We start from the raw sequence: 24,397 nt of genomic DNA, 5'->3' as shown, positions 1-24,397 counted from the left end.
TATGTGCGTGTGTGGTCGCGATTGCTGCAAATGATAAGCGACAAGTAGAGAGACAGAACCTAGTAACGATATTGTGGAATTGATCGTTCACCCTTCAAGCTCAAGTCATTTCAAGTCAGCAGCAACTGACAGTTTCTCTCTAGGTACAAATGGATACCTGTCAAAAGAAAGAAGATGATGCAAGTAAATGGCACATCGCAACCATCTTGCTACCACCGTTTGATATGTGTCTCCAACTAGCGTCACTTATTCGAAATTCGATTTGCGTAATTCGGTTCGCCCAGCGATACCAATGCCGCACGCACGATGATTAGTGGCAACACCACGATCAATGTGCAAGATCTTGCCATTATTGCGCCGTGCGTTGAGTGTTAAGCATTGGGTACAGGGAATGTAGTCTATGCCAACAACCTATCACCTCCAAAGTGACTCTCCTGTCATCAGGACGGACCAGTGATTGCTGCATCTGACGAGACCCTCACGGCTCGCGCCGGGAATACAATCGCGCAAGCATGTTCCACTCTCCTGATACATATTCATGAGCTGATGCGATGCGGTGAGTTACTGCAAGACTTCGATCTCTGTGATATCTTCACGGTGATGTGTTTTGGGTGAGCTTGCTGATGTTTTGCATTTGATTACACGTTTGGTTGCCTTCCACGCAACTTCCCAATGTGGGGCACGCCCTGCGGGGATATTTAGTTTTGGATACTATCGCGCACCGACTGGTGACGGATATGGGCGAATTATTCCCAATTTTTACAAAGCATCAGACCGCCTGTGGAGAATTATCCGGCAGACAAACCCTTTTGACAGAGTTATCATTAATGGTGGCTAAGATGGAACTCCACTGCGTTATTATTTTTATACTAAAAAAATACATCCTTTTGGTTGTGATGGTAATGTATTTCTATCTTGAGGCTTTGAGCATAACATTCCCTCTTTAATCCTATTAATACCATGCCCTACCGTGACTTAAGCTTTGCTTAATCCATTCTTTCCCCAAGTCTTTTGCCGATAGTTTTCTCGTCGATTCAGCCGTACCCGTTGACCACGATCCTACCACACAGTGAACCGCGCGCGTTGAACTGAAAGTGTTTTCTTGATTTGTTGGTTTTGATAAACGACCGGTGCCTCCGGCAATCCTTACGATCGCATCCACAATCAGGTTTTTTATTACGCAGTTTTGACTCCCTGTTTTTGGCGATTCCTTTTCGCTCGATGGAAGATGGTAATGCGAGAAAGAAATCGGAATCGGTTGAATTTTGACAGAAGTTTGAAATGCATTTGTTTCGTTTTTTTCCAATTTTATTTTTTTTTATGGCCACATAACCTGGTAGCCAAAATGTCAAGGTCAGTGTGCCGTGTTAAGCGCTACAATGTTTGTAAATTTCGTTTGTTTGACTTTCGCGTGCTTTTTTTACACTGTGTTTTGTTGGTTCGAGTTCAACATTTCTGTCGTTTGAAGCTGTGGTAAGATTTTGTTTGTCTGTTGCAAACTGTTTTACACAAAATGGAAACATTACGCTGAGGTGAACAAAAGGCTGTGTGCAACATATGTTTGATGTAACTTTTCTAAATATTTGATTCAAAAGTGTTTGCTGATCAATCTGCCATCTTGATGATAAGCTTTTAAATAGATTTGAAATGTTGTTTGTTACATGATTTATGATGATATTTTGGACAAACAATTTAAAGCAAAAAATTGATGCGATAGCGCTCTAGGAATCAATATAATTATTTCCAAAAGGGCATCGATTTATCACACCCTTACAGCCATATGTTTTATTGCTCTTTGCAAATTCCCATCCGGTAATTACTTCCCACACACTCACACAAACACAAACACACCTAAACCGAACCACAAACCACAAACAATTTCGTTGCTTGCAATTAAATTTAATCAGCTACAGTAAACCACCCCTGCTTGCCGTGGCAACTATTGCAGACTACGGTCGGTTACTTCAGCCTTACACCCTTAGCCCAAATCAATAAATTGACCCTCTTGTGCGTTATCGTTCTTGCCCTCTTTTTTTTGCAATAACAATATCCGGCACCAAAAATGCACTTCAAAAGCTAACGCAACAGAACGGAAGAATCGTCACTGGATTTGGTGCAATTTCTCATCTCATTGCAATCGATACAGCAAACAGTTTTGGGCGAGAAGAAAAAAATACGCTTCAAAATTAGGGGACAGACAACGGTAGGAATTGCACCCAAAAGCAAGTACAATCCTGCTGTGATGCAATCAAAATTTAATTGCAAAAGCCCAGGAACACATCCCCTACTGTTTTACCCAACATGTCCGGAGTCTTGTAATTCTATGTGCATTCGTGTGTTTTGCGCCGAGTAGCAATAGTCATTCGCGGCCGTGTCCCTACGGATGTGCGAGCATAAACATTATGCAACGGCTCGGGAGAAACCCTTGTGTGCCATACATCCCGAAAACTACACGTTCCCGGTGTCCGATTCCGGTTCTGGGCGCAGCTGCAACTTTCAGCTCGAGGTTTAAAAGGGTCCGTAATGCTCGTGCATTAAAGCCGTGGAAGATAGTCGCGTCGGGCGTGCTTTCCCTTATTTCTGTAAGCCAAACGCCACAATTGAAGGTCACGGACAGGAACGTAACGTAAAAACATATGGGAGGGATAGGAGAAAAAAAACACAACACAGCACCCCATTAGCCGGAGCGTTCCTATCGAAAATCGCTGGATTCATCATCCCGTGTAGTGGAGGCATTAAGCAAGGATGACTGCGGCCTCCTCTGCGCGTTCGATACGCATCGCACGCTTAATTGCACTTCTCGCCACCAAACCAAATGGAACCGATCGACAGTGCGACGGTCGGCGTATCCTTGTGTGATCCTGTGTTTTGCCAGCTGTTGGCTTGTGTTGCTTGGAAGCGTCGGTTAGTGAGGCGGTTCCGATGCATTTACCGATCTGTTTTGTTTAGGAAGGGTGGCATTGAGAAAGCGCCGATCAAAATAAACCTCACTTTTGACGGGTACTTCCGGGGTAAGGCTAGAGCGTCAGAAATCGGTAACCCCAATTCTTCTTTCGAATCACTTAGATAGGTGACTCTCGGTAGGGAAGAAAGCGGCATTCAGGCTAATAAGATGCATCCAGAATTTAGAGTCACTTTGGTGGTAATTGCAACGCTTAATTATCGCTGTCGCTTAAAAGATTCTTCTTCAGTTTTTTTTTGCAAATTTAAAATTTTGGAGATGGAGAAAGGTGTGCCTCAAGTCCCCGACTGTACGAAAATTGGGTCGTTCCATTGGGTTCCTGGGAACTACCACAGCAGATGAAACGTTTGCGTTGTTGTAGCCGTATTGCGGATGTCTTGCTGACACGAGAACAACTGTCGCCGGCTTAGTTAGTTGTGCGGACAAGCAGACGCATTAGCACACTGTCACCATGCCCGCTTTTTGGCACTAGCAAGACAGGCGCCAGCAAGACAGCTGCCGATGGACCGTCTGTGGTCAAGTTTTAGTGATGAGTCACGACCAAAAGCCGTTGTCCACTCAATAGGACGCACTTCAATGGCGTTAAGCTAAAGCAAAGTCTTCATCATCTCTATTTTCCGGAATATTACCTCTCTACACTGGGTTTAACTCACGAGGTTAAACAGAGGTTGTATTGTAACGTTCCAAAACAATTGCAACAAAAGGTGCCGGAACAGCAGTCAGCATCTAGATCGCTTATCGGTTGGCGAGTGATGAGAACAAGAGTAACGGACGGGCGGCTTTTAACTGTCCATTGGAGGTGCCACAAAACATTAGCTTTAGACGATCGTTTTTTTGTGGTGGAGCTCTCAAGTTCAATGTGACTGTTGCTGTAATAGGTGGGATAAATAACTTCAATATGAAGTTTACGAGTTCCTGGTCTGTCGCTAGATGTCTAGATTAAGCTGTTTATGAGAGCCGGTGCTCTTAAGTCGACTTTAGAACGGTATTTGTGAGAGGGATCGTCACAAGAAACCCACCGTAACCTTCTGCTCTGCAATAAGTTGTCCTCTAACTGTCGACTGTGTAAGAGTTGCGTAAGAAAATTCTGCACACCCTATTATCCACTTAAGTCAATTCGAGTGATACTCTCGGTGAGGAGATCACGATGGTCATCGCATTGCACTTGCAAATTATTGCATTTGCTAAATCGGCAACGTAGCAAAATAAACGTCCTTCGTGTCCGTAAGATCGCAAAGCCCGCCAAGTGTGCTGACTGGACGCTTTTATCCAAAAAGTAGCTTCACGAGCAAAACTCTCGGCACCAGGGTATCAGCTTATTGTAAATATTCAACCGTTCATCTCGACGAAGAGGTCTCGACGGCCCTATTAACCTCGCCGTCTCTCCAAGCGTCAACCGGCGGCCGGTGGTAAATTTATGCAAATTGTGTGGCCCGTTGCTTGGTGTGCCGCAAAACAAGAAATCTCAAACCCAATCATCGTCGCAATTGTGTACACTCGCACACACACGTGCACTCAAGCCCTGATTGATTTGTGGATTGTGCAGCGAGTAAGCGAATGCATATTTGCCTTATTTATTTGTCCATTGTTGCGTCTCGAAAGTGCAGTCTTGATCGAAACACGATATGCGTATATATCTACGGTGTGAAGTGGATTTTCTTGGTGGTTGACTTAGGGGATCCAGAATGTTCTAAAGATGGATTTTTTGAACCCAGAAAGCAACGGTAGACATCGCGTCTACGCACGATCACAAGGTCGCATAGCCGGCGTGTTGTATGATGCTTTGTGATGGTAATTAATGTGACTAATGTGTACTTGGCCTCCCCCACAATCACGCTGATCACGTTGGCGTGAAGTTGGAGTGATTTTGAACAATGTAGGGCTCGCTCCGATTTCCTGTTTGTGGGTGTTTGTAGTGACCATAGCCAGGAAGTGTAACATACCACATTGGAAATAGGTGTGGCAGTTGTGGCAGATATCCAAGTTATGATTAGGTGAGAACTGAAGATGTCTAGAATTGTATAGTTCATCATTTTTGTTTTCTTAGCATTTCATTTTGCGAATAAATTAATAAAACACAACCCACTCTAATGCTATGACCTTTTGAAATTTCCAAATGACTATAATAATACGGAGGAGCGACTGATCACTTCCAAAAAGCCTTGTGATCAGCACGATTCTCCACCGGCACGCAGCGCAGGATAAGTGCGTAGGATCGCCCGCTGAGGCACCTGCTGCAGCTCGAATGTATTTCCCTTTGTCGCCGTTGACCCTCACGGCGCAACTACCAATTAAAATCACCATTACCGTCTGCAGCCTACGATGGACAACGTTTCCACTCGGTAGCTCTTTGCTGTGCTAGAATTAAGTGTAATTATTGCTAGCATACCTTACACAAGGCTTTTCCAGCGTTGCCGAACCATTTTGGGAACCACGTTGTAATAAGTCCACCAACGCAACTTGAGTGTCGCACAGTCGCGGCACACATTTAACGTACACTTAAAAAAAAAACGCCCATCCCTTTGAGATTGGGCGAGCTCTGAGGCACCTCTCCGAACGGCTTGTTCGCATCATCGATCGATCCAAACAGCACAGTTCATTTATTCGTCATATTTGTTTAATGTAGTGAATCTAATTAAATGAGTAGTGTAGTGCGCATCGGTATGAGTGCATCGGATCCACCGAGAAGCCCTCGCCTCGCTATAGTCATCAGCTAATAAAGCAACAAATCATTTATCGTTCCATCGCGCCTTTGTGATCCATGCCGATCTCGTGCTCCCTCGGCAGATGACACAACCACTCGGAGGCATCGCCCTTCACATGGAAGTCGTTGTACGGATGATGCACCACATGCACCTAGAAGCATGCTAATAGTGTTTGGATACGTTCTTCCCATTTGGATGCGTGGATTGGGTTATTGTGTGGGTTAGGGTTTTGGGTGAAGGCAACTCGCGGTGCTCGAACTGAACTGAGACAAATAAAGTCAGTCATATTCACATCTCCAAAGGGCTCGGGTGTGCATATGCGTTGTGTGCATACTCGGACCAATCGTCTCGTAAACAGTGCAGCAAAAGCACAATCGTAACTGGGAATTCTTCCTTGAGCGGTGCGTGCCTCCGACCCGGGGCGGAGCGAGCGTCAATTAATTTCAATAATAACTCTCTTGTATTAATCGTCGTCTCCGACATTCGTTTATCGTTCCCAGATTCCGCGGGCATCTTGCAGAAGTGGAGCAAGCTACGACGCCGCTGTGCATCGTTCAAATCAGTCTCCGGTCCGGCATCGCTCGATTCGGACACCAACTTTATCTTGGCCGAGCATCCAGGTCACTATCAGATCATCAGTACGGCGACTGGCTCACCGGTTCCGCCTCGTGCCGCTCTCGTACCGAGCCAGTCGAAGCTGCAGTCACCGTCCCAGCCGCACCATCACCACCATCCACTGTACCACGGGCACCACCATCATCACCACGGTCACCATCCGCATCACCATCACCAACTTCACCATCTGTCGCACCGGGCCCATCCGCACCATCAACATCATCAGCATCATCACAGCCATTTGCATCAGCAGCAGCAGCAGCAGCAGCAACATCAGCTCCATCATCATCCGCTCGTCGATTATCCACTGCCCGGCAGTCATCTGCTGGACGGACCACCGCTTGTGTCCGGATACGATCCAAAAAACTGGGAGCTTCGCCATTCGAGCTCTTCCTCCGCATCTGCCTCGTCTTCCTCGACCATCGGTGCACCACCAGCCATACCGGCGACAGCAGCAGCCTTAGGCCTGCCCGGTGACGACTACTGGCAACACTTTACGCACGAACCGAGCGATGTCAAGCTGTGGCGTCTAGGTGCGCACCAGACGTACGCTCATCGAATACACGTGAATCCGCCCCAGCGGCGCAGTGCGCACAGCATCGACTGGGAGTACAACGTGCAGCGGTACGAGAACATGTGCGACAATATGGCACCACCACCGCAGCGTATCTTCCGCACCGAGAAGCTACAGTACTACGACGAGCTGTCGGATGTGAAGCGAACGAGTGCGACCGATGCTGCCGCCGGGATTGGTACAGGTCTTGAGGGCAACGGGGGCATCAAAGTGGCAAAGGAAATTAAGCTGCCTAGTCTGAAGACGTTCAAGTCGGCGTCGATGCGTCTACCGGGTCAGAAATCGTCCATTCACGAGGTGCAGCAGTTACTGCGCAGTAAGTTTAACCGAATACATGCGGGATTGCGCAAAAGGAGAGCACTTTCGGTGCAGGAGGTGTTCCAAATTCCCGGAACTCCTGGTGCCGCCAGCGTGCAAGCAACACCAACAAAACCAACGTTCTATGTGCCTTCGCCACTGGTTAGTGAACGAACTCCTCACCGCGGTGTACAGGCTCCACGCTACAATGAAGAGGATGAAGCGGACGGTAATAGAACTCCGCTCCTGGATGAGGAAGATCGACCCGATCGTCCGGACACGCTCCCCCCTGAACAGCAGGATGAAGACGATGGCCCTGTCAGCTTACCGTACATTAGCGAAACAATGCTGGCGGATGTGGCAGCATCGAAAAAGGTTACCCTACGAGCGGCGGACCACAGTCCAAGCCCGCGCAAAGAACGCACCAAAACCTGGTACCGGAGCATAGACTTTAATGCGGCGCTACAAAAACTTGACTCCCAGCGACACTCGCTCGACACTTCCGCCAAAGGTACACCAAAGAAACAGCCCGAACCAGAACCGGCAGCCAAGGAGCGTAATCGGACCACCGACGATCAACACCAGTCTGCTACGACCAAACCAAACTTTTCCATCGGTGGACGGGTCAGCCTGCGCGAGCGGGTAGAAAACATGAACTTGAGTCGATTGCGCCCATCAAAGATGTCTTCCAGCAACAGCGGGAGCCCAGTACCATCCCCAACACCGGTGGCCGTTGTGAAGAAGCTATCGGACGCACGCAAGGTACGACCCCGTAGCCATTCGCCGTTGAAAAACATCAAGATAAACCTGTCGCCGGTAAAGAAATCGAATGCTGCCGGTACACCGTCGCACGCTGGGGACAAATCGTCCAAGCGCGAATCGATCGGTCTGTTCGGACGGCTGAACCGGATGATGCATCAGCACGGTCTCGGTGGGCTTTCGTCGGGCGATAAAACGACGGACGCGGCTAGCAGCCGCAAGCAGAACGGTAAATCGGGACCGCTACTAGTAGCAGCCGGTAACAGTGCACCGTCCAAAAATGGAGTCGAGGACGGGTCGGTGACTTCCGCGGTCGGTACACGCACCGGAACCGATAAGGTAATCGTTGGCGGTGGGCCGAACAATGGCGTCAGCTACGGTGGGAATGTTAGTAAACAGTCGACGATACAGAAGCTGACGCAGCTCAGCAGTTGCAATAGGCGCGAGCAGCAGCAACAGCAGCAAATGCAACAGTCAAAGACGGAAACTACGCAGGAACGTGACCGGAAATCCAAACAGGTGAGTGAGAGAACAGCAGGGACTCTTTGAAAAGATGTGATTTTTTTTTCCTTTTGCCGGTGTGATGTATTGGTGTTTCGTGTTTTGAAATTATGAGCAGGTCTGAGAGGTGCATCTTGCTTTGTGTAGTTAAACGTCAGAAGATAGTATTTCTGGGCAATAGGAAAATCTGAACTGTGATCATATTATCAAAAAGTGTAACTTATTAGAACAAAACAAAGAACACTATGGAACAATCTGCACCAGATCATCGTAATTAAGAAGTGTCGTCTTTTCTAACGGGAAACATTAGTTCTAGCACCAGTTCCTTACTAGCAGCTCCTCTCTGCGGGTTTTCAGGGTCAGATCAGCTGATTGTGCTGTAAGTAAGTGTTGAAGTAGCAATACAAACGATGTAGCACGTTTAATTGGGCCCACTGTTGTTCCGGTAACATCTCCGTTCCGTTACAACATTTTTCCCAGCGTTTGTTCAGAAGCCTCAGAACCTCAGCAGCGCCCCCCGAAGAACGCTTCTGCCTTGATTGCATTATATGATTGTAAACATTATTATGCTAATCATGTACGACGATGTAAGAGCGGATGAACCTCCCCGGCCTCAGATCGCTGCCTAGAACAATAATCACTAAATGCGGGGAACCCCTTTGCGAGACAACTCCACGCGAACAATCGCCTTAGGCCACAGAAAGGTGATTAGTTTCACACCCACACGACGCACCGGGTGGTGAAAACGATCGGATGGTTAAGTTTTCTATCGAATCAACACCGTTCGTGTCCGACGAGGAGAAGTCTTGTTGTCAGCTCTCGGTCCTCTTCCCCGTTTATGCGTGGCGTCGATGTGCCTCTAACGCCCGGAAAAGTCGGAACTGATCAAAGCCAAAGCGAGTTCGGACTGTGGCGAATGCACTCCTACACGTGACCCGAGTAATTATTAGATGTTGAGAGCTGGGAACAGCGAGGGCACAAGTCTTTAGATTTATTTGAATGATTTTTTTTTTGGGGAAAAATTTAAAATGTTAATATGAGCTTTTCGGTTCTGGAGCTTTGTTTTTATTGGGGGCATCTGCGTGACCCGTCACAGTTTCTTGTATAGGGTTTTTTTCGCTCAGTTTTTCTTTGCCGGTTACTCGCGATAAAACATGGACCGTATTATAATTTCAAAGGTTTTACTTTGGTTTGCCTCTCGCTCTTCCAACGACGGGGACAGCTCCGCGGAGGTATGAATTTATAGCTCGGGTATATTGTTCGGTGTGGGGCCTTTAACACCGACTAAAGAACCTGCCGACACCGGTGGAATCACTTCAAAGTTGCGCTGTTGATTCGGACGAACCGTTCAACACGATGACCAATTTGTAACCATAAGCGGTTACATGTCGTACAGTCACAGGTTGTGCACGGAATTGCGCTGCAACCCCTTTTCCGTAAGTAAGTAGTTCGGTTGGGATGGGGCTGAGAACGAGCAGCAACGCTTTGCCCAATACGTACCGACCTCGGCATGACTGCTCCGATTCCACCGGAAGGTCCAATTAATCATAGGCACACTGGTACCGCGGATACCGATGTCACATACCACAGCTAATGCCGACCAAATGCCGACTTCGATGGTTGCGAGTCTAGGAATGGTTCACAATCGCGAACATCTGATCGACCGTCCGATCGCAAGCGGGCAGAGCACTGTGGAACCTGAGCGCGCTGATTGTCGAAGGCCAGGGCACATGTATAGCCTCCCATTCTTTCTCGGGAATTTCTTGACTAGAGCTTTTCTGTTTATTTTTTGTGTTCCTCGGAACGGAACACGCAATCAGATCAAAAAGCTGGAAAGGAGGTCTGGTGGACCCGATGATCGAGCCAGCAACACAAGAGACACAACGGCCAGATTTTGTGTGAATTAGTGCATCAAACCTTGATCATGATTAATAACTCTCGCGCGCGCTGGTGGAGTTGATTGTCGGTCGATAAGTGTGCCGTACGTCACGTCGGTTAATTTAAAGAAGCCGCCGAGGGATAAGCGCGTCAACTCTTGTTAAAGCATCATCCCAGCCGGTGGAGAGTTTGTTGAAATGATTGCGCTAGTTCCGGTAAAAATTGGGCACTTCCGTTCCACTGTTGCTACTGAGCTTGCTAGAAAGAATGGAACGGAAGTCACCGTAAGAGTTAATCTACTTACTTTGAACCTGATGTACTGACAGTGGTAATAGCTCAACGACCAGGGTAAATAGTTACGTATCCAACCACAAGAACAGGTGTTTCATCTATGCCCTTTGAGCAGTTGTAGCTACCGCGGTTGTAGTCAGTCAACAGCTCCAAGAAGCCAGTCCCTTCTTGTAGCTTTTCATTAATGTGGTTCCAAAAAAACCTAACAAGCTATTTCCATAACGGGCAGATGTGGACAGAACGAGTTTGTTTTGTGTGTTTTTCGTTTTTCGCGGCATCATCATACAGCTTGGACTAATTTTTGTTACCATTTCGAACAGATGAACCCATTCCCATGCTCGTTGGCGGTGGTTTGCCATGGCGCCTAATTTTGTGTTTTGTTGATGTCTCATTGTCGTTTCTTGCCCTGCGTGCCCTGCACTGGCCTAATTTTGCTGATGAGAAATCGGTTTAAACGCTTACACTGTGTAATAAGTCATTATTTCTTGAGAAAAGGTGAATAGGAAGGGGTCCTGGGATTTCGGAACTGATCAGAATTCGGATACGAGTGGTATGATTAATATATTTTGATATTCTAATCATGGATCATCAAGTTTATGGCAGGCCGGCGGAGTAGCGAAAGTCATGGTGATCTTACACTTGATTGGACTAGGGATGGTTCGGTGGTAGAGATCGCACTGGCACCAGTCTTGAAATCCGGACCGGGGTTCAAAACCAATCCAGATCATTCTCCCGTACTGACGGCTAACTGATCCCACTAATGGGTATGAAGGAACTACGTGTAACGTAAGTCAACGAACGCAGATCTCTCATGAGGTCAAGCCTCACAGGCTTTTTGCTGCGTATTTAGTTAATTTTGACATCTCGTCATAGTGTCAATTTTACCTGATCTCGTCTCGATTGAATCAAACACAAAGAACTCTTGTGTCATCTCTCGTAATAGAAAGGAAAAAATGCAGCAAGATTGCAATTTCCAAGTTTGGAGTATCGTTTTATGTCTTTTTTTGTTTTTGTTCTAACCATTTTAAACCAGCCCACAGAACCACAGATCTGTCTCTTATCTTTATGAGCATAATATCACGCAACCATCTTTGTGAATATCCACTTGTTGTCTATCCTACGACAACCATCATAAAGCGAGAGCTTCAACTTCTCAGCAAACCAACAAACGGGGCATCGTAAAACCCAAATATGTCAACTGCAGCTGCCCCGCCAGGTCCATGTCGGAAGTCGGACAGTTTAAAGCGATCGTAAAGTCGTTTGCAAAAGTAGTTTAAGTGTTTGTGTCATTTTCTGAAGATCATACACCGATGGCTGATTAGATCATCGGTACCAGAATCCGAGACGAGAATTTCAGCTGACGATGCAAATTCAGAAAAAAAAACTGTTATCTTCCCGGAAGCCTGGAACCGAGTTGAATCGTCGTGGTGAAGCGTGGCGTATTTCCGTTTAGGCTTCTATTTCAACCAAATCATATCACTTCGAATTGATACACATTTGTGGTGCTTGATTTTCTTCTGTTTCGCATATAAATTCATCCATTTTACGAAAAAAAAAACCGTTTGTCACCCTAGGTGGCCGGTCTGGAGCTGAACGATCCCTCAGCAGGAAAGAAAGCCTAAACGAAACAACGACAGGATGTGATCGCATTTAGCTGTCCCTCCCGCTGGAATGCATAATTTTTCCTCGTTTTGGTGATTTAATTGGGCCTAACCTTTGTTTTCTCGACCGATCGTACGCACAAGGGGTACATGGTTAGGCTTTCAGCACCTTTTTTTCCATGGAAGCGATGCACGAAATAAACAAAACCCGATCACAGATGCGTCCGGTGATAGTGTGTTGGATGGACCGGAACAACTCACCAAAAACGGTGCGCCCGGGGATTCCGGGATTCCGGTCGAGTAGTGGTGTGGAGTCGGGTGGTCTACCGGTGGCTAAACGATTTTAATAAACAACCAATGTTCAAGCAATTCATTAACAGCGCGACGATCCCGGATGCAGCTCGATGCAGTAGCTTCGCTCGGTGAGATCGTTTAGTTCGTCACTTTCTCATCATTCGGCTGCTGGGGCGATGAGTGGGAAAAATTCTGAGGGCGCCAGTATTCCAGTGCCAGAGTTGAAAGAGAGTATAGCGTTTTTGTTAATAATCTAAATAAGCCCAGAATTCGATTCCGGCATGAAATTGATATTTCGTGTTACCTTCTTTCCCTGCGTCCTTCTCCCCTATCCATCCTACCGTCGAATTGCATCGAACGAAAGATTCAATCGATGAAGCAAGAGGAAACCGTGTCCAAACTCATTTTGAACGTCTTCCTTTTGCCGGTCAAGAAAGCTGGGGTGAAACGAATGCAACCGTTCGCCGAGCTGCTTTCGGAAGCGCAAACCTTATTCGCATGATGTTTTAATTAACTTTCGTCGGGTTGCATCTTACTTTAGCTTGTCTGCCAAAGGAGTCTTCTTGGGTGCAATTGGAAGAGGAAGAAAATTAGCTTTGCAAAATCCATATCCGCTCGTACAGAACTGGTGCACGCATATCTATTTTTGGTACTCTGCGACACATTGTCACAGTTGAAATTTATATTTTCATTACAAGGTTGGTCCATATTTACCCAACTTTAACGTCATGGAACAGAGAGTGCTCTCGTCAAGATCAAGAGCACTTTTCTTCAATCTTTTCAACTTATAAGGTATAAGGACTTACTCGATTTGTTGACTAGATGAGATTTGAACTCCGGTCCTACCGTGCGAAGGCTGGCGCCACTGTCGCCGCCACCACACAACCCAATTCAAATCTGGTTTGATAAATAATCGATTTCCTGAGCATTGTAGCACTAATTGATCTTTTGCTGCTGCTAAACTGTCCTAATTGCCAACAGCAACATTATCCACGGTTTTTACACTACAAACTGCGGCGGGCTCACCCATCGATTTACCGAGCACGCTAAAACTTGATCGGATAAAGATCATACGTCCACCATTGGAAACTCGTTCTCTTTGTTTGGCCTACCAGCATGTTATGCTCCCAAAGCATTGAAACCACGCTGTCCAAACACGAAGAAGCATCGTTGGCACAGTTTAATCTGCCGCACAACATAGGCTTCGATCGGTTCAGTTAATCCAGGAAGTAAAACTGCGATCCCCAAGTACCAATTATTTCGACTTACAAATGCTGCCAGCCCCACAAGAACTGACACGAGGGAGATCTATTCCAGGTATTTTTTTTTTGTTTTCTTGCCTCTTTTTTTTGCCAATCATCGCGACGACCTTGAACAGTCCACGCGAACCGTTTCCCGCGGGTAATGAGCAAACGAGCAGAAATCGATCCAACAAATCTAGGCAAGATGATTCAACAACAACGTACGTTCTCATCTATTCGCGTTTTTCCTTAAGCTGACCCGGTCAATTTCAGCGCATTCCTTCCATCGTTCCATAAAGAGGGACAGGTAAACCGTGTTGAAATCAAAAGCAAAACCCGTCTGTAGGCGCAAGATCAATGTAGGTTCAGGGAAAGGAAGAATGTGGATAAAATCAGCAGCTCCCGGTTTGATGTCTTTGGACATAAGAAGTGGACAAGCTACTCGGTTAGGTTGCTTAACCTAAAGCAACAGGCACAGATTCTTTTGCCACTTAAAAATACGGAAGGATTTTCCAAGCTACTGGAGCTTCTTTACTTCCCCGAGTCCGGCGGGCCTTAAATTGGCGTGCTGCGGTATGGTGTGGGACTTGCGCTAAGCTACGTACAATAATCGCTTGCCGGCATCAGCCCTATCTGCCGCGGAATACTCAATTTCTCATGTCATGGTGACTTGTGTGTGCTCTTAAACGAAATTTGGCAAATGCGGTAGGCTGGTTGATTCTCGAGACCTTTTTTTTACGCGGGACACACTTAACCTCCCATTTTAATGTGATCGACATTAGACGAGATTTTGTGTTGTAGGTTTGCCGAGTAAAAGGTGATGACAGTAGGTAGACGACAAGTGCCGAAAAAAAAACAGCATTTGCTGTCCGTTGATCACTTCCTCGATGTTCATCTTCTTCGCTGTATGTTGCCAACATTGGCGATTGATTCGGACCTCGGTCGGTCTAGGTTAATCGATTCGCTATGTGTAAAATTGGTGTCGGCAAATTAAGAGGCATGCAATGATGGCCCCTATTGTGCCAATCCGGAGTAGTGGGGAAGGTGTTGCTGTCTTTCTCCCTTTCTTGCCCTACTACTACGGTGTGGGTCTCCGGATCCGGATGGAGAGGGAAACCAATTTTAGAGTGAGATCTATATTTTGGGTGCTGTTTTTTTGTTGGAGCGGCTATACCTCAAGTAACAACCGGATAATAAGTAGCTTGTCTGAGCATATAACTATTAAATCAGTTAAGGTTTACAAAGATACTTTTAATACTGTATCTAATATGGACGGATCTAGTTGTGCTACGGTTTCCCATAATTTTGTATCATTTATCAATTATAGTACGCACAATAACTTGATTCTCTGTCTGTAACGTACTTATCCAATACCGTCTAACAAGTGTGAAGTAATTGAGATGTCGATGCCGTTAGTACCACTTCGTCCCAATTTTAGACCATCATCCAAAACAGTCTTATTTTGGGGGTCCCCTCAACAGCAAACCGTGAGCTATAATTCCTTCTCAATGTTAAATGGTTCCCTCTCGTGCAAGATCGGCTAGAAATGGATCAGACGCGTATGGTATTGGTTTAATACCTTGTGTTACCAGTTCTTAATTTGAACTAGTTAGCCCGCTTTTTGTTTTTGCCTAATCACTCTCTGCCTACCGCTGAGCTACTTCTCATAACCTACAACGAGCTTCGGAATGGGTCATCAGCAGTGCAGACCTCCTTCAGTAGCATCGGTTTACGATCAAGCGCGCTAGCACATTGCCACGGTCAGTGGCGCTACGCGTACGACAAGACTCTATAGCTAGCATCCCAAAATGGCTACAAAACTGCCCACCGATGTATCAAATTTCTATTAACAAAAAACCCTCTTGTCAGCCCACGGCGTCAGGGACATTGTTGTCCGTCACACGAAAAACAAACATGTAAAATAGACAAACCGTTTGCGTGCGCCACCATTTTTCCATTCGCCATCTGCCTTATAAGTGATCGCGACGACAGGATCGCGTTTGACCAAATGTCACCGTCGTCGACACGCGTGCGACGGTTGCCGGCAACTATAAAAGCTGTCAAACCACTCAAACGCGTCAATCTAGCCTCTCTCGGTGAAGCAATCATCCAGGCAGTGCGGCACATATCCATGGCTTCATTAGAGGCCGAGAAGTGGATCGTTTTCCCTGACGGCGAACATATGCGAGATGTGCAAGGGTGTCAAATAAACAGCAACATTATTTGTACCACGTGGGCAGCTCACTCGCCCCGATGGACGTCGTCGGATCGGACATTTTAAAGTGCGCGTGTGTGTGTTTCACGAAACACCGAATCCACCGTGTGGGCGGGAACATAAAAAGCGCGAGTTTGTTGCGCGAGAACCGATCGATTGATTTGTAATTATGTTCGCGCGATCGCGTTTCGCGTAGGTTGTGATCGGGTAGATTTAGTAATTAAGAACATCAACGAACGAACCCCACACAGTGATCTACTTCGGTGCGGGTGTTTTCTTTGATAGATTTACAACATAATAAGACGCTTAAGAGCCAGATTAAGCTTGCTACAGTCGTACGTAGGAATAGTGATAAAAAATTTAAAAAAGCAATTGCATGGAGCAATCGCACCGGTAAAAGCTTTATGACACAGCTCTAACGACTAGAAGACCCTACCGCGCGGAGTTGTGATAATCTCCGCCAAAGTACCGTAATGTCTGCACAAATCGCGATGACCTTTTGGTTGAAATCGTATCGCTAAAGATACGGAAGCCACCGCCAGGGAATTAATACGCTCGAGATGAGCTGTTGGGTGGGTCGGTCCATTACAGCACGGAATGAAGTAGACTTGCCCATTCGGATGATGCTATTAATCTGGAAGCGAAAGAAATTGCACCGGAATTAGGCTTTTCGGACTTCATCAGCCAGGTCCAGAGACTAAATTACTATTTTTGCGAGCGCGTTTGCTGTAGCACGCTTACCATTTTATGTGCCATTGTTTTACAACCGAAGAAAGTTCGGTGGCTGAATGGTCCGGTTATTGTTTTCTTTCTCCAACTGCAGATTGGGAGAATCCCGACTGGAACGGATTGTTTTATGGCGTCATCGAGATACAGCGAGGAGGTAATAGGGATTGCTTTTTTTTTTTTAGTAAGACATTAGTGTTGTAAGGTGGTTCCAGTTCACAAGTCTATTAGGCTAGTGTTTAGGTTTCCATTACAGCGGACATTGGAGCAAAATAGATTTCTTGCCCTAGAATCGCGATGAGAGGGTGTCCCTCTTTTTTTGAAGGTGAGTTTTTTACTCAACGAAAGCTCCAGGAAGAGACTGTCGGACATTAAATGTCAATCGTCAAGCAGCTCTTTTTGATCCTTTCTCTCGATGCCCCAAAGACAAAGTCGTTGATGCATATGGAAGTCTTCGACATTTAAACTTTCTAACACAATGCCTTCCAAAACCTGCACCCATATAATACTGAGGCTCGATAGATGAAATCATTAACTCGATTGACTGCGGACATTATCACCACAGAATCGTTACATCGTAACAGATGGTGATTGAGCCACAAATCAATTCCAATGAAAAATGTATTTATTTCTTCGAAGTCACAACACCATTTCCCTAAACAAACTCGTGAAGATTAATGCCATAGGCCTGGCCTCGACAATGCGTATCGTTTAAATAAACAGTCAACTATCAACTGTTCGAAAAGCGCCAGGAAAGCCCCAAAAATCTCCGATTCGATGTGTTTAATGTGCGTTACTATTTACAGCCAACGGGATGGGGAGAAAAATAGTTCCGAAGGTCTTTTTCCAACATGGTGATTATCTCTACTCTACCCATACAACCAATCGATATGTGTTGATTGTTGGCGTTTACCGACCGTACCTCACCCAAGAGGACAAGAAGGAGGACGCCCACACCGGTTCGAATGCTCTCTTATCGCAGGTGATTCAACAACGGCGAACAACAACGACGAAAAAATCGTTGCAGAAGGGTGCACCAACTCGAACTGCTTTGCCATCATCCTACACACATTTTACCTGACCGTGCTGGTCCGCTGTCTGCAACCGAACGTTTAACTCACATGTGGCTTTTCTAATGCTGTTGTTTGTTGACCTAATCGCGAGCAGTTGCTCTGTCCCTCGAGACCACTGCAGCTGTACTTCAAATCCACGTGCCCGCCAGATCTCCGAGGGTACCTGCCAGAGCACGCCCACACGGTCGGATCATTATGCTTGTTTGACTCGTCCGGTTAGATTTGATTGCGTGAGGAAACATGGCACGATTTTGTTGGAAAAAACTAACCTCTCTATCTCTCTCTCTCTCCCCATAATCCATCTGCGCCGTGGCCTTCACCTAGGGGACGGCGTACGCGTCAGATCTCGTGCGGGATGGGTGGTTTGTTCATGACCCTTCGTGTGTCGTAACTGGATTTCGATTGTAACCGTCGACGCATAATGTGCATTATTTTTGTTTTTCAATGGAATCAATTCAAACGGTTTGTATACGGGATTCCTCGTGTAATTTCGATCCGCCGTGTGCCGTTGTCCACATGGCCATGAGTTGGGTAGGTCTTCAACTTCAACTCTCGGATCCAATTGGGATTGTTTGTTTTTACTGTTCCCCTTTCTTCATTAGTTTCAAGATCAACTCAGCGTATCTATCAGGTCAGAAACTGCTCTCAGAATTCTCCGGACAGTAGAGTTACAAGCCTGCGAGAATTCACCACGTTTCCGCCAATTCTAAGTCACTCCACGACGCCCGGTCAACGGCCAGAGTTGTCGATGATCGTTTACCATTTGCTGCGTGCGTGACAGCATTAGTCGGGGTAGAGGACGTGCTCAGAAGTCTTAATTGATAGAAATTGGAAAAAGATTTACTACCGACTTCTTCTTTCGCTTTGTGTGAAGCTCTTAAATGTTTTGCCGCAACTTCCATTTTTGCAAAGCACATCACCGTTACTGCGTCTACATGACTCACAATCAGTGGAACAATATGAAAATGTCGGTACCGCTATTAATGCCTTTTTTGGACCAGGAACATGCCTAAATTTGAGCTTGATTAGAATAGTTTGCTTTTTCTACACCACATTCGCGAACAGTTCGTGATCCGTTACATGCATTAAGCTTGAAGATCTTCGATATGGATGGAGTTCGAATGGCGTCGTAAAACGATGACTTTACTAGCAGAGTGAGCTCCGTTGACAACCGTTACCGAATTTGCTGTTGCATTATTAATTGCTCCATTTACGAGCCTCCTCATCAGCAGGAAGTTACATCATGCCCGATCCATCAAAATTATCTTCGATTTGGAATTTAACTAATGTTGTTGCTTGTACTTTCCCAAACCCCATCTTGAGATGGAAAATTTGCACAAAAAGCACTCTTTTTTGTGTGAGCTTTGTTTTACTATTCGGTCACTTTTCTGGCTGTCCACAAATTAATTTCCTTCTTCGTTTTTTTTGTTGCCAAACCACTCTAAACTGCTCACGATCTCTGATGGTGGGTTGTCTTACCACTATCCTAAGCTTTCTACCGGCAAATCGTTTCCATTTCGTTTGTTTTGCGATCTTTCACCGGTAGAAAAATGAAGCTGCTGCCCGATCATCCGACTCATCTAAATTAGGCAATTCAATTAAGACGGAGCCGAAGCTTAAGCGCAACATCCATCCAACCATCCGGACTGTGGTGTTTGCCACCAGTGTGAATTAGTGGACGAGAGAGCTTCTACACCGATGGACCGAGCATGCCAATATAATTAGACCAGCAATAATCAGGCACACTGGCCAAGACTGCCGGAGACTAGGGCTACAAAATCCGGTACCTGTCCGAAATGCAACCATGCAAACCGAGCCAGTTTCGATCGATTTTACACAAGACCTCCTTTTTTCGGCACGTTAGCTGGTTTAGCATTGTACTGGGTAGTGTTTCTTGTTGCGTTTTCGTTTGTGTCTCCGGCAAAAAGGCATGAGATCTCTTCCGCATTCGTTTGTGCTGACAATTAAAACACACCGGAAAAAAATCTGCAAGCTACCCCGCGCATTGAGATCAACAGGTCAGCGGTACAGTGCAGCAAGACAAGTAAAAAAAGAATACTTGTTTTTACTTGTGAATAATTCCTTTTCTTGCGGTTTCTTTGAACGTAGCTCCGTAGCGATCTTATGCGACTGAGATCTGTCCTTTTATTTCTTGTTATTTGTAAGACAAGCTTAAAAATAGACATATTAAGAAGGCTCGTGTAACTGGAGAGAACAGAAAAGCACTTTATGATAATCTTAAGCTCCACAAAGTTTAGGGAAACTCTGAGCTTGTGGCCCTGTTCTACTAGTCTCTAAGCTGGCTGGTCTCGCGCCGTGAGGAAGCAAGTGACTATCGAACTACTTGGGTTTGCGACATGATCAAGCAGGTCGTTAACCCAAGAAAAAGGGGAAGGAGAAGAATTGCCTTGAATTAAGTGTCGCTACAACCTCAAAAAAGTTACCAAAAGGAAGCTCGATTCATCCTTAAGTCTTCAGCAAAATGATGTCAAGGTCGATAGGGCAGCCAAAGAGGATTCCGCTATCATTAAGACTGTCTACCGTAGTTCGGTCCTGGAGTGTTCATGTGGTCTTTGGAGCCTCACAACTACCTTCTTAAGACACTTCTATGCACAATCTTCCATCGTAGGCTGCGCGACACCATCTTCTGGATTTGGAGCTTCTAAGACTTCTAAGGCTAAGACTTCTGTCGAGATCCTTGTTAAAGGACGATTTGGACGAGCATTACACTGTGAATACTGTGTAGTTGTTAATTTTTGTAATTCAATTATTGTATAATTTCGACGATCTTGTGATCTTGAGATGGATTAAATGTCCCAGTAATTTAAGCTGTTCTTTTTCTTTCAAGTAGAAGACTTAGAAGTAATCTCTGCATTCTATAAAAATATAAACATTCCTCTACGATTCAATATGCAATTGATATACAATTTCTGCACATCATCCATTAATGGCTAGAGGTTTTAACAGGCACTTCCTAGAAGATATACAATGGTTCATTAGGCATGTCGAAAAGCATGACGCACCAGCATCGTCTGTCAGCCATTAGGAATGTCCGCCCCCTTTTTTGGGGGGGATAAACAATGCGTCGGTCAACTGTACGGTAGCGAACCGTTCGAAAGTAAAACGACTAACGGTCTAACACAACATGCTAACCATATTATGCCACCAAACACTGCATGGTCAAAGAACGCCACTATCGGGTCTCTGTGTGTCTTTCTGCGAGACTTTCCAGTATCGACACGTTTTGTCAATGTCCATACTAAATGTCCACAACGCGAGGGTGAGGGTAACAAGCAGCCAACGGGTAGCGAAGAGGGGGAGTTTGGAAGAAATTTATGAGCTATCTAATTTTGTGTCATATAACGTTCCGGCGCGGGTCCTCTAGCGTTGTGTGGTGTTGAATTTTATATCCCTTCAATTGGCCATTCTGTTAGCGGGTGCGTCGGTACTATAAAACTTTTCCGGCAGACCAAAAACAATGTCTGGCTGCCCAGGTCAGCTGTACATGTTTGTGTTTCTTTGTGTACGTCGTCGACCGTCTATCGGATAACACTAATGCGAAACCGTTCATTCGATCGTCGGCTCGATCATGGTGCTGTTATGCATTTTATGGCAGATTGGGTGTCCCGTCGTAGCGAATTGGAGGAACCTACCACCCGTCGTGTGTTTTGGGCGTTTTGTTGATGACGCACGGTTTTTATACAAAAGATTGCGTTGGTGCGAGTTGATTAGATTCTAATCCAATTAATTGTTTTGAGATTTGACTTTGTGAGGATCTAACGAGGAAGAGCTACCTGTTGAGGAGAGAGCTACATATTGACAGCTCTAAGTAAGGATTAAGCTTCCTTTTTTTTAAAAAAAAGCGTGCCCTCAGTGTCCGCAGATTATTGGAGTGAGGCTTCAATATAGCGCTTAGGTTTAAACTACCTTCTATTGTAGCGAATAAATCCTAATCCTGTTATTTTCGTACCCTTTATTGATAGATTTCCGAGTCTACTATCAGTAGCAACGGCTTGACCAAATCGAACGCCGGCATAACATTCGCGGACAGCACTAAACTTGGATCGGATCATCTGCGTCATCTAAACCGTCACAACACTGCCAACGAGGATGAAGACGACGAGGACGAAGACGATGAGGATAGCATCGAGGAGAGCAAGTTCTGTACCCTTCCACGCCACGGTCCGAATGCATTTACCATCCGACAGGTGAGTATTGGAAGTGTGAAAATAAATACACGTATTAAACACGCCTCTATCCCATACTGCAGGCTCGCTTTTCGAAAGGCAACGGAGCAAAAGCGCTCGGATTTTCCATTGTCGGCGGTAAGGATTCGCCCAAGGGTTCGATGGGCATCTACGTGAAGACGATCTACCCGAACGGGCAGGCGGCCGAGAAGGGTACACTGCAGGCAGGGGACGAAATACTGTCCGTAAACGGGAAAGCATTCCAGGGCCTATCGCACCAGGAGGCGATCAATGTGTTCAAGGCGATCAAGACGGGGGAGGTGGTGATACTGATCGGGCGGCGCAATAATCGCCGGAAGCTGGAAACACCATCACCGACGGATTCGGGTACCGGTACGGCACCACCCTCTACGACCGGTTCGCCCACCAATACGATCATCGCGTGCAGTGACGATTGAGCGCTACACTAACAACGGCTACCGATACCAACTTAGTGCTAGGGTTAGGATGTACTGTATATGAAGACATTTTCTAGAACCGATAGGAAGTTGGAATATTTTGAGCGCAATATGATTGAAATATTTAATATTTTTGTACCAAATACCAAAGGCTTCAATATCAAAAAAGGCAAAGGATGACACACTAACAGTGCATTAGAAGAATGGAAAAGGATATTGTGTGTGTGTGTGGAAAAATAAGGGAATCCCAAGAGGCGAAGGGAAAAATCAATTACCAGAACAACATTCATCAACGCAAAACCAAATCGTATAAAGAGCGAAGCGGAAAACGGGAACAAAACAACCGACACAACAGAGTCAATTTCGGGGATATCCTTTCTAATCATTTTTTGTTGTTTTACGAATGTATTACGAATGGAAAATATATCTATTTACATGTAAAGTTGGAGTTTTATTCGCCCAAGAGCTGGAGCAGAGCTTCTCTTGAGTATCGAAAGGAACACACGATCGTTCCCTACAAAATTCCGGAACTTAATTGGAAAATACAACCAAAACGAAGCTTGAATGTTAACTGTTAAATATGTATTTAATAAATTGAATATCGTCCTTCCTACAGCTGCTTCTCTCTGATCGTTTCGTCAATCGTATCGAGACACTCGGACAGCGGAAACACGTCCTTGCTGAGCGTTTTGGTCATGTCGGGCAGTACGTCGGCTTTTTTAATCGATATCGCATAGTGTAATTTCTGCAAATGGACAAAAAGTAGCGCGTAAATTAGTTACCAATCCGAATTTCGCTTATCCAAATCACTCTAGCTTACCGTTTGTAATTGTTTCATCGACTTTACCAACTCACTGCTTATCAACGGTTCCTTCTTCATCGTAACCGATCCATTGCTTTCTGTCTGCTGTTTAAATTCATCCAGCAAGGCTTCCACGTTACGGCATGCCCTCAGATTGGCCGCCCATTCGCGCCGGAACTGTTGGCGCATCTGTGCCAAATCGATACATTCAATCTTTCCATTTTCGATCGCACCCAGCGCAGCGATCGACTGCCGTAAACGATCAACGAGCAATTCCACATCGATCGCTGGTTGCTTGGATGATTTGTTTACCAATGCGGTCATATCGGAGCAGGAACCTGTTAACGAGCTGGTTGAGTTCGCTATCAGATTGGTGTCGTTCAGCAATCGGGATTGTTGCAGAGGTGCGGCCGTTGTTTTCTTAAACGATCCATGCCGTTGGGTCTGCTTGTTGGCACCGGTACCGTTGCTGGTTTGCGACGATCGTGATCGGATTGTGTCGAAAAGTGTGTCAATTTCTTCCTCACTGGGTCGTTCCAGTGGATCGAATGCCTTCACCGGTACTTCTGGGATGTCTTCCTTTGTGAGGGCAAGCAGCGTTGCCGGCAGTTCGTCACTAGTGGTGTGGAATTTAGAAGCGATCTTTGCCTTACCGAGGTATCGATTTATGTGTTCGAGGTTTATGTACACATGCTTTGCCACGGAGTCGAAATCGGCCGGTGTCATAGTTGGAATTGCATTAGTACTGTTCGCACAACGGAGAAAAGAGTAAAATGCAACTGTAATTCGTTGATGAAGGATATTGCACAAACAAAACAAAGCCGCTGCTGCTGCTGTTCAGTTGGACTGGACGTTTCGTTTTCGAATTGAAACACCTGTACGAAACGTCAAACGTACGGACGTGTGCGTGAAGCGAGCCCTGTGTTTTTAGAACATCGTATGCTGGCAGTTTAAGCCGGTTTTAGTTTATTTAAATTAAAATTAATTTAAGTGCAAGATTATACTCCCACTCGCGGGAATAAACAATAATACTGCTCATTTCATGTACACTTCTACTTTATTGAAATTGAATTTCAAATTCAAAAAAAAATCAATTGTCAGCGCCTCTCTCTCGCTGTCGATATAGTCGACATGAAAGGAGAAAGCCAGCGTGAAATGTCAAACGCGCCTTAGCGTGCAACAAAATTTGTTTACGTGCAATTCTGTGTGCTCAGTTTT

General features: G+C 45.7%; 3 protein-coding genes across 3 annotated transcripts in view; 1 reads left to right on the top strand and 2 right to left on the bottom strand.

Moving 5' to 3' along the window:
• LOC126567857 (uncharacterized) overlaps positions 1–22,377 on the top strand; it is a 48,077-nt gene extending 25,700 nt beyond the window's left edge. Inside the window, exons 2-4 of the mRNA XM_050224179.1 lie at positions 6,168–8,431; positions 21,716–21,940; positions 22,003–22,377. Coding sequence (XP_050080136.1) covers positions 6,168–8,431; positions 21,716–21,940; positions 22,003–22,377 — 2,864 coding nt within the window. The remainder of the gene's footprint in view (positions 1–6,167; positions 8,432–21,715; positions 21,941–22,002) is intronic.
• The window catches only part of LOC126568516 (transmembrane protein 222), a 482,151-nt gene that overhangs the window by 99,753 nt on the left and 358,001 nt on the right, over positions 1–24,397 (bottom strand). The gene's annotated exons all lie outside the window — the stretch shown is intronic.
• LOC126568412 (uncharacterized) lies at positions 22,988–23,923 on the bottom strand. Its single transcript, XM_050224882.1, has 2 exons — positions 23,198–23,923; positions 22,988–23,122 (listed from the first exon to the last, which is right to left on the bottom strand). Exons 1-2 carry the CDS (start codon positions 23,903–23,905, stop codon positions 22,988–22,990), a joined length of 843 nt encoding a protein of 280 aa, XP_050080839.1. The 5' UTR covers positions 23,906–23,923.

Source organism: Anopheles maculipalpis, chromosome 2RL (genome assembly GCF_943734695.1).
Source record: "Anopheles maculipalpis chromosome 2RL, idAnoMacuDA_375_x, whole genome shotgun sequence".
Classification (NCBI taxonomy): Eukaryota; Metazoa; Arthropoda; class Insecta; order Diptera; family Culicidae; genus Anopheles; species Anopheles maculipalpis.
This window is presented reverse-complemented; position numbering and strand designations above follow the sequence as displayed.

What these genes read in the sequence shown, in the direction of transcription:
- LOC126568412 (XM_050224882.1), bottom strand. Translation starts at nt 23,905, where the DNA reads ATGACACCGGCCGATTTCGACTCCGTGGCAAAGCATGTGTACATAAAC. An exon ending in CGATGAAACAATTACAAACG is followed by an intron (nt 23,123 to 23,197) that starts GTAAGCTAGAGT and finishes GTCCATTTGCAG; the next exon opens with AAATTACACTATGCGATATC.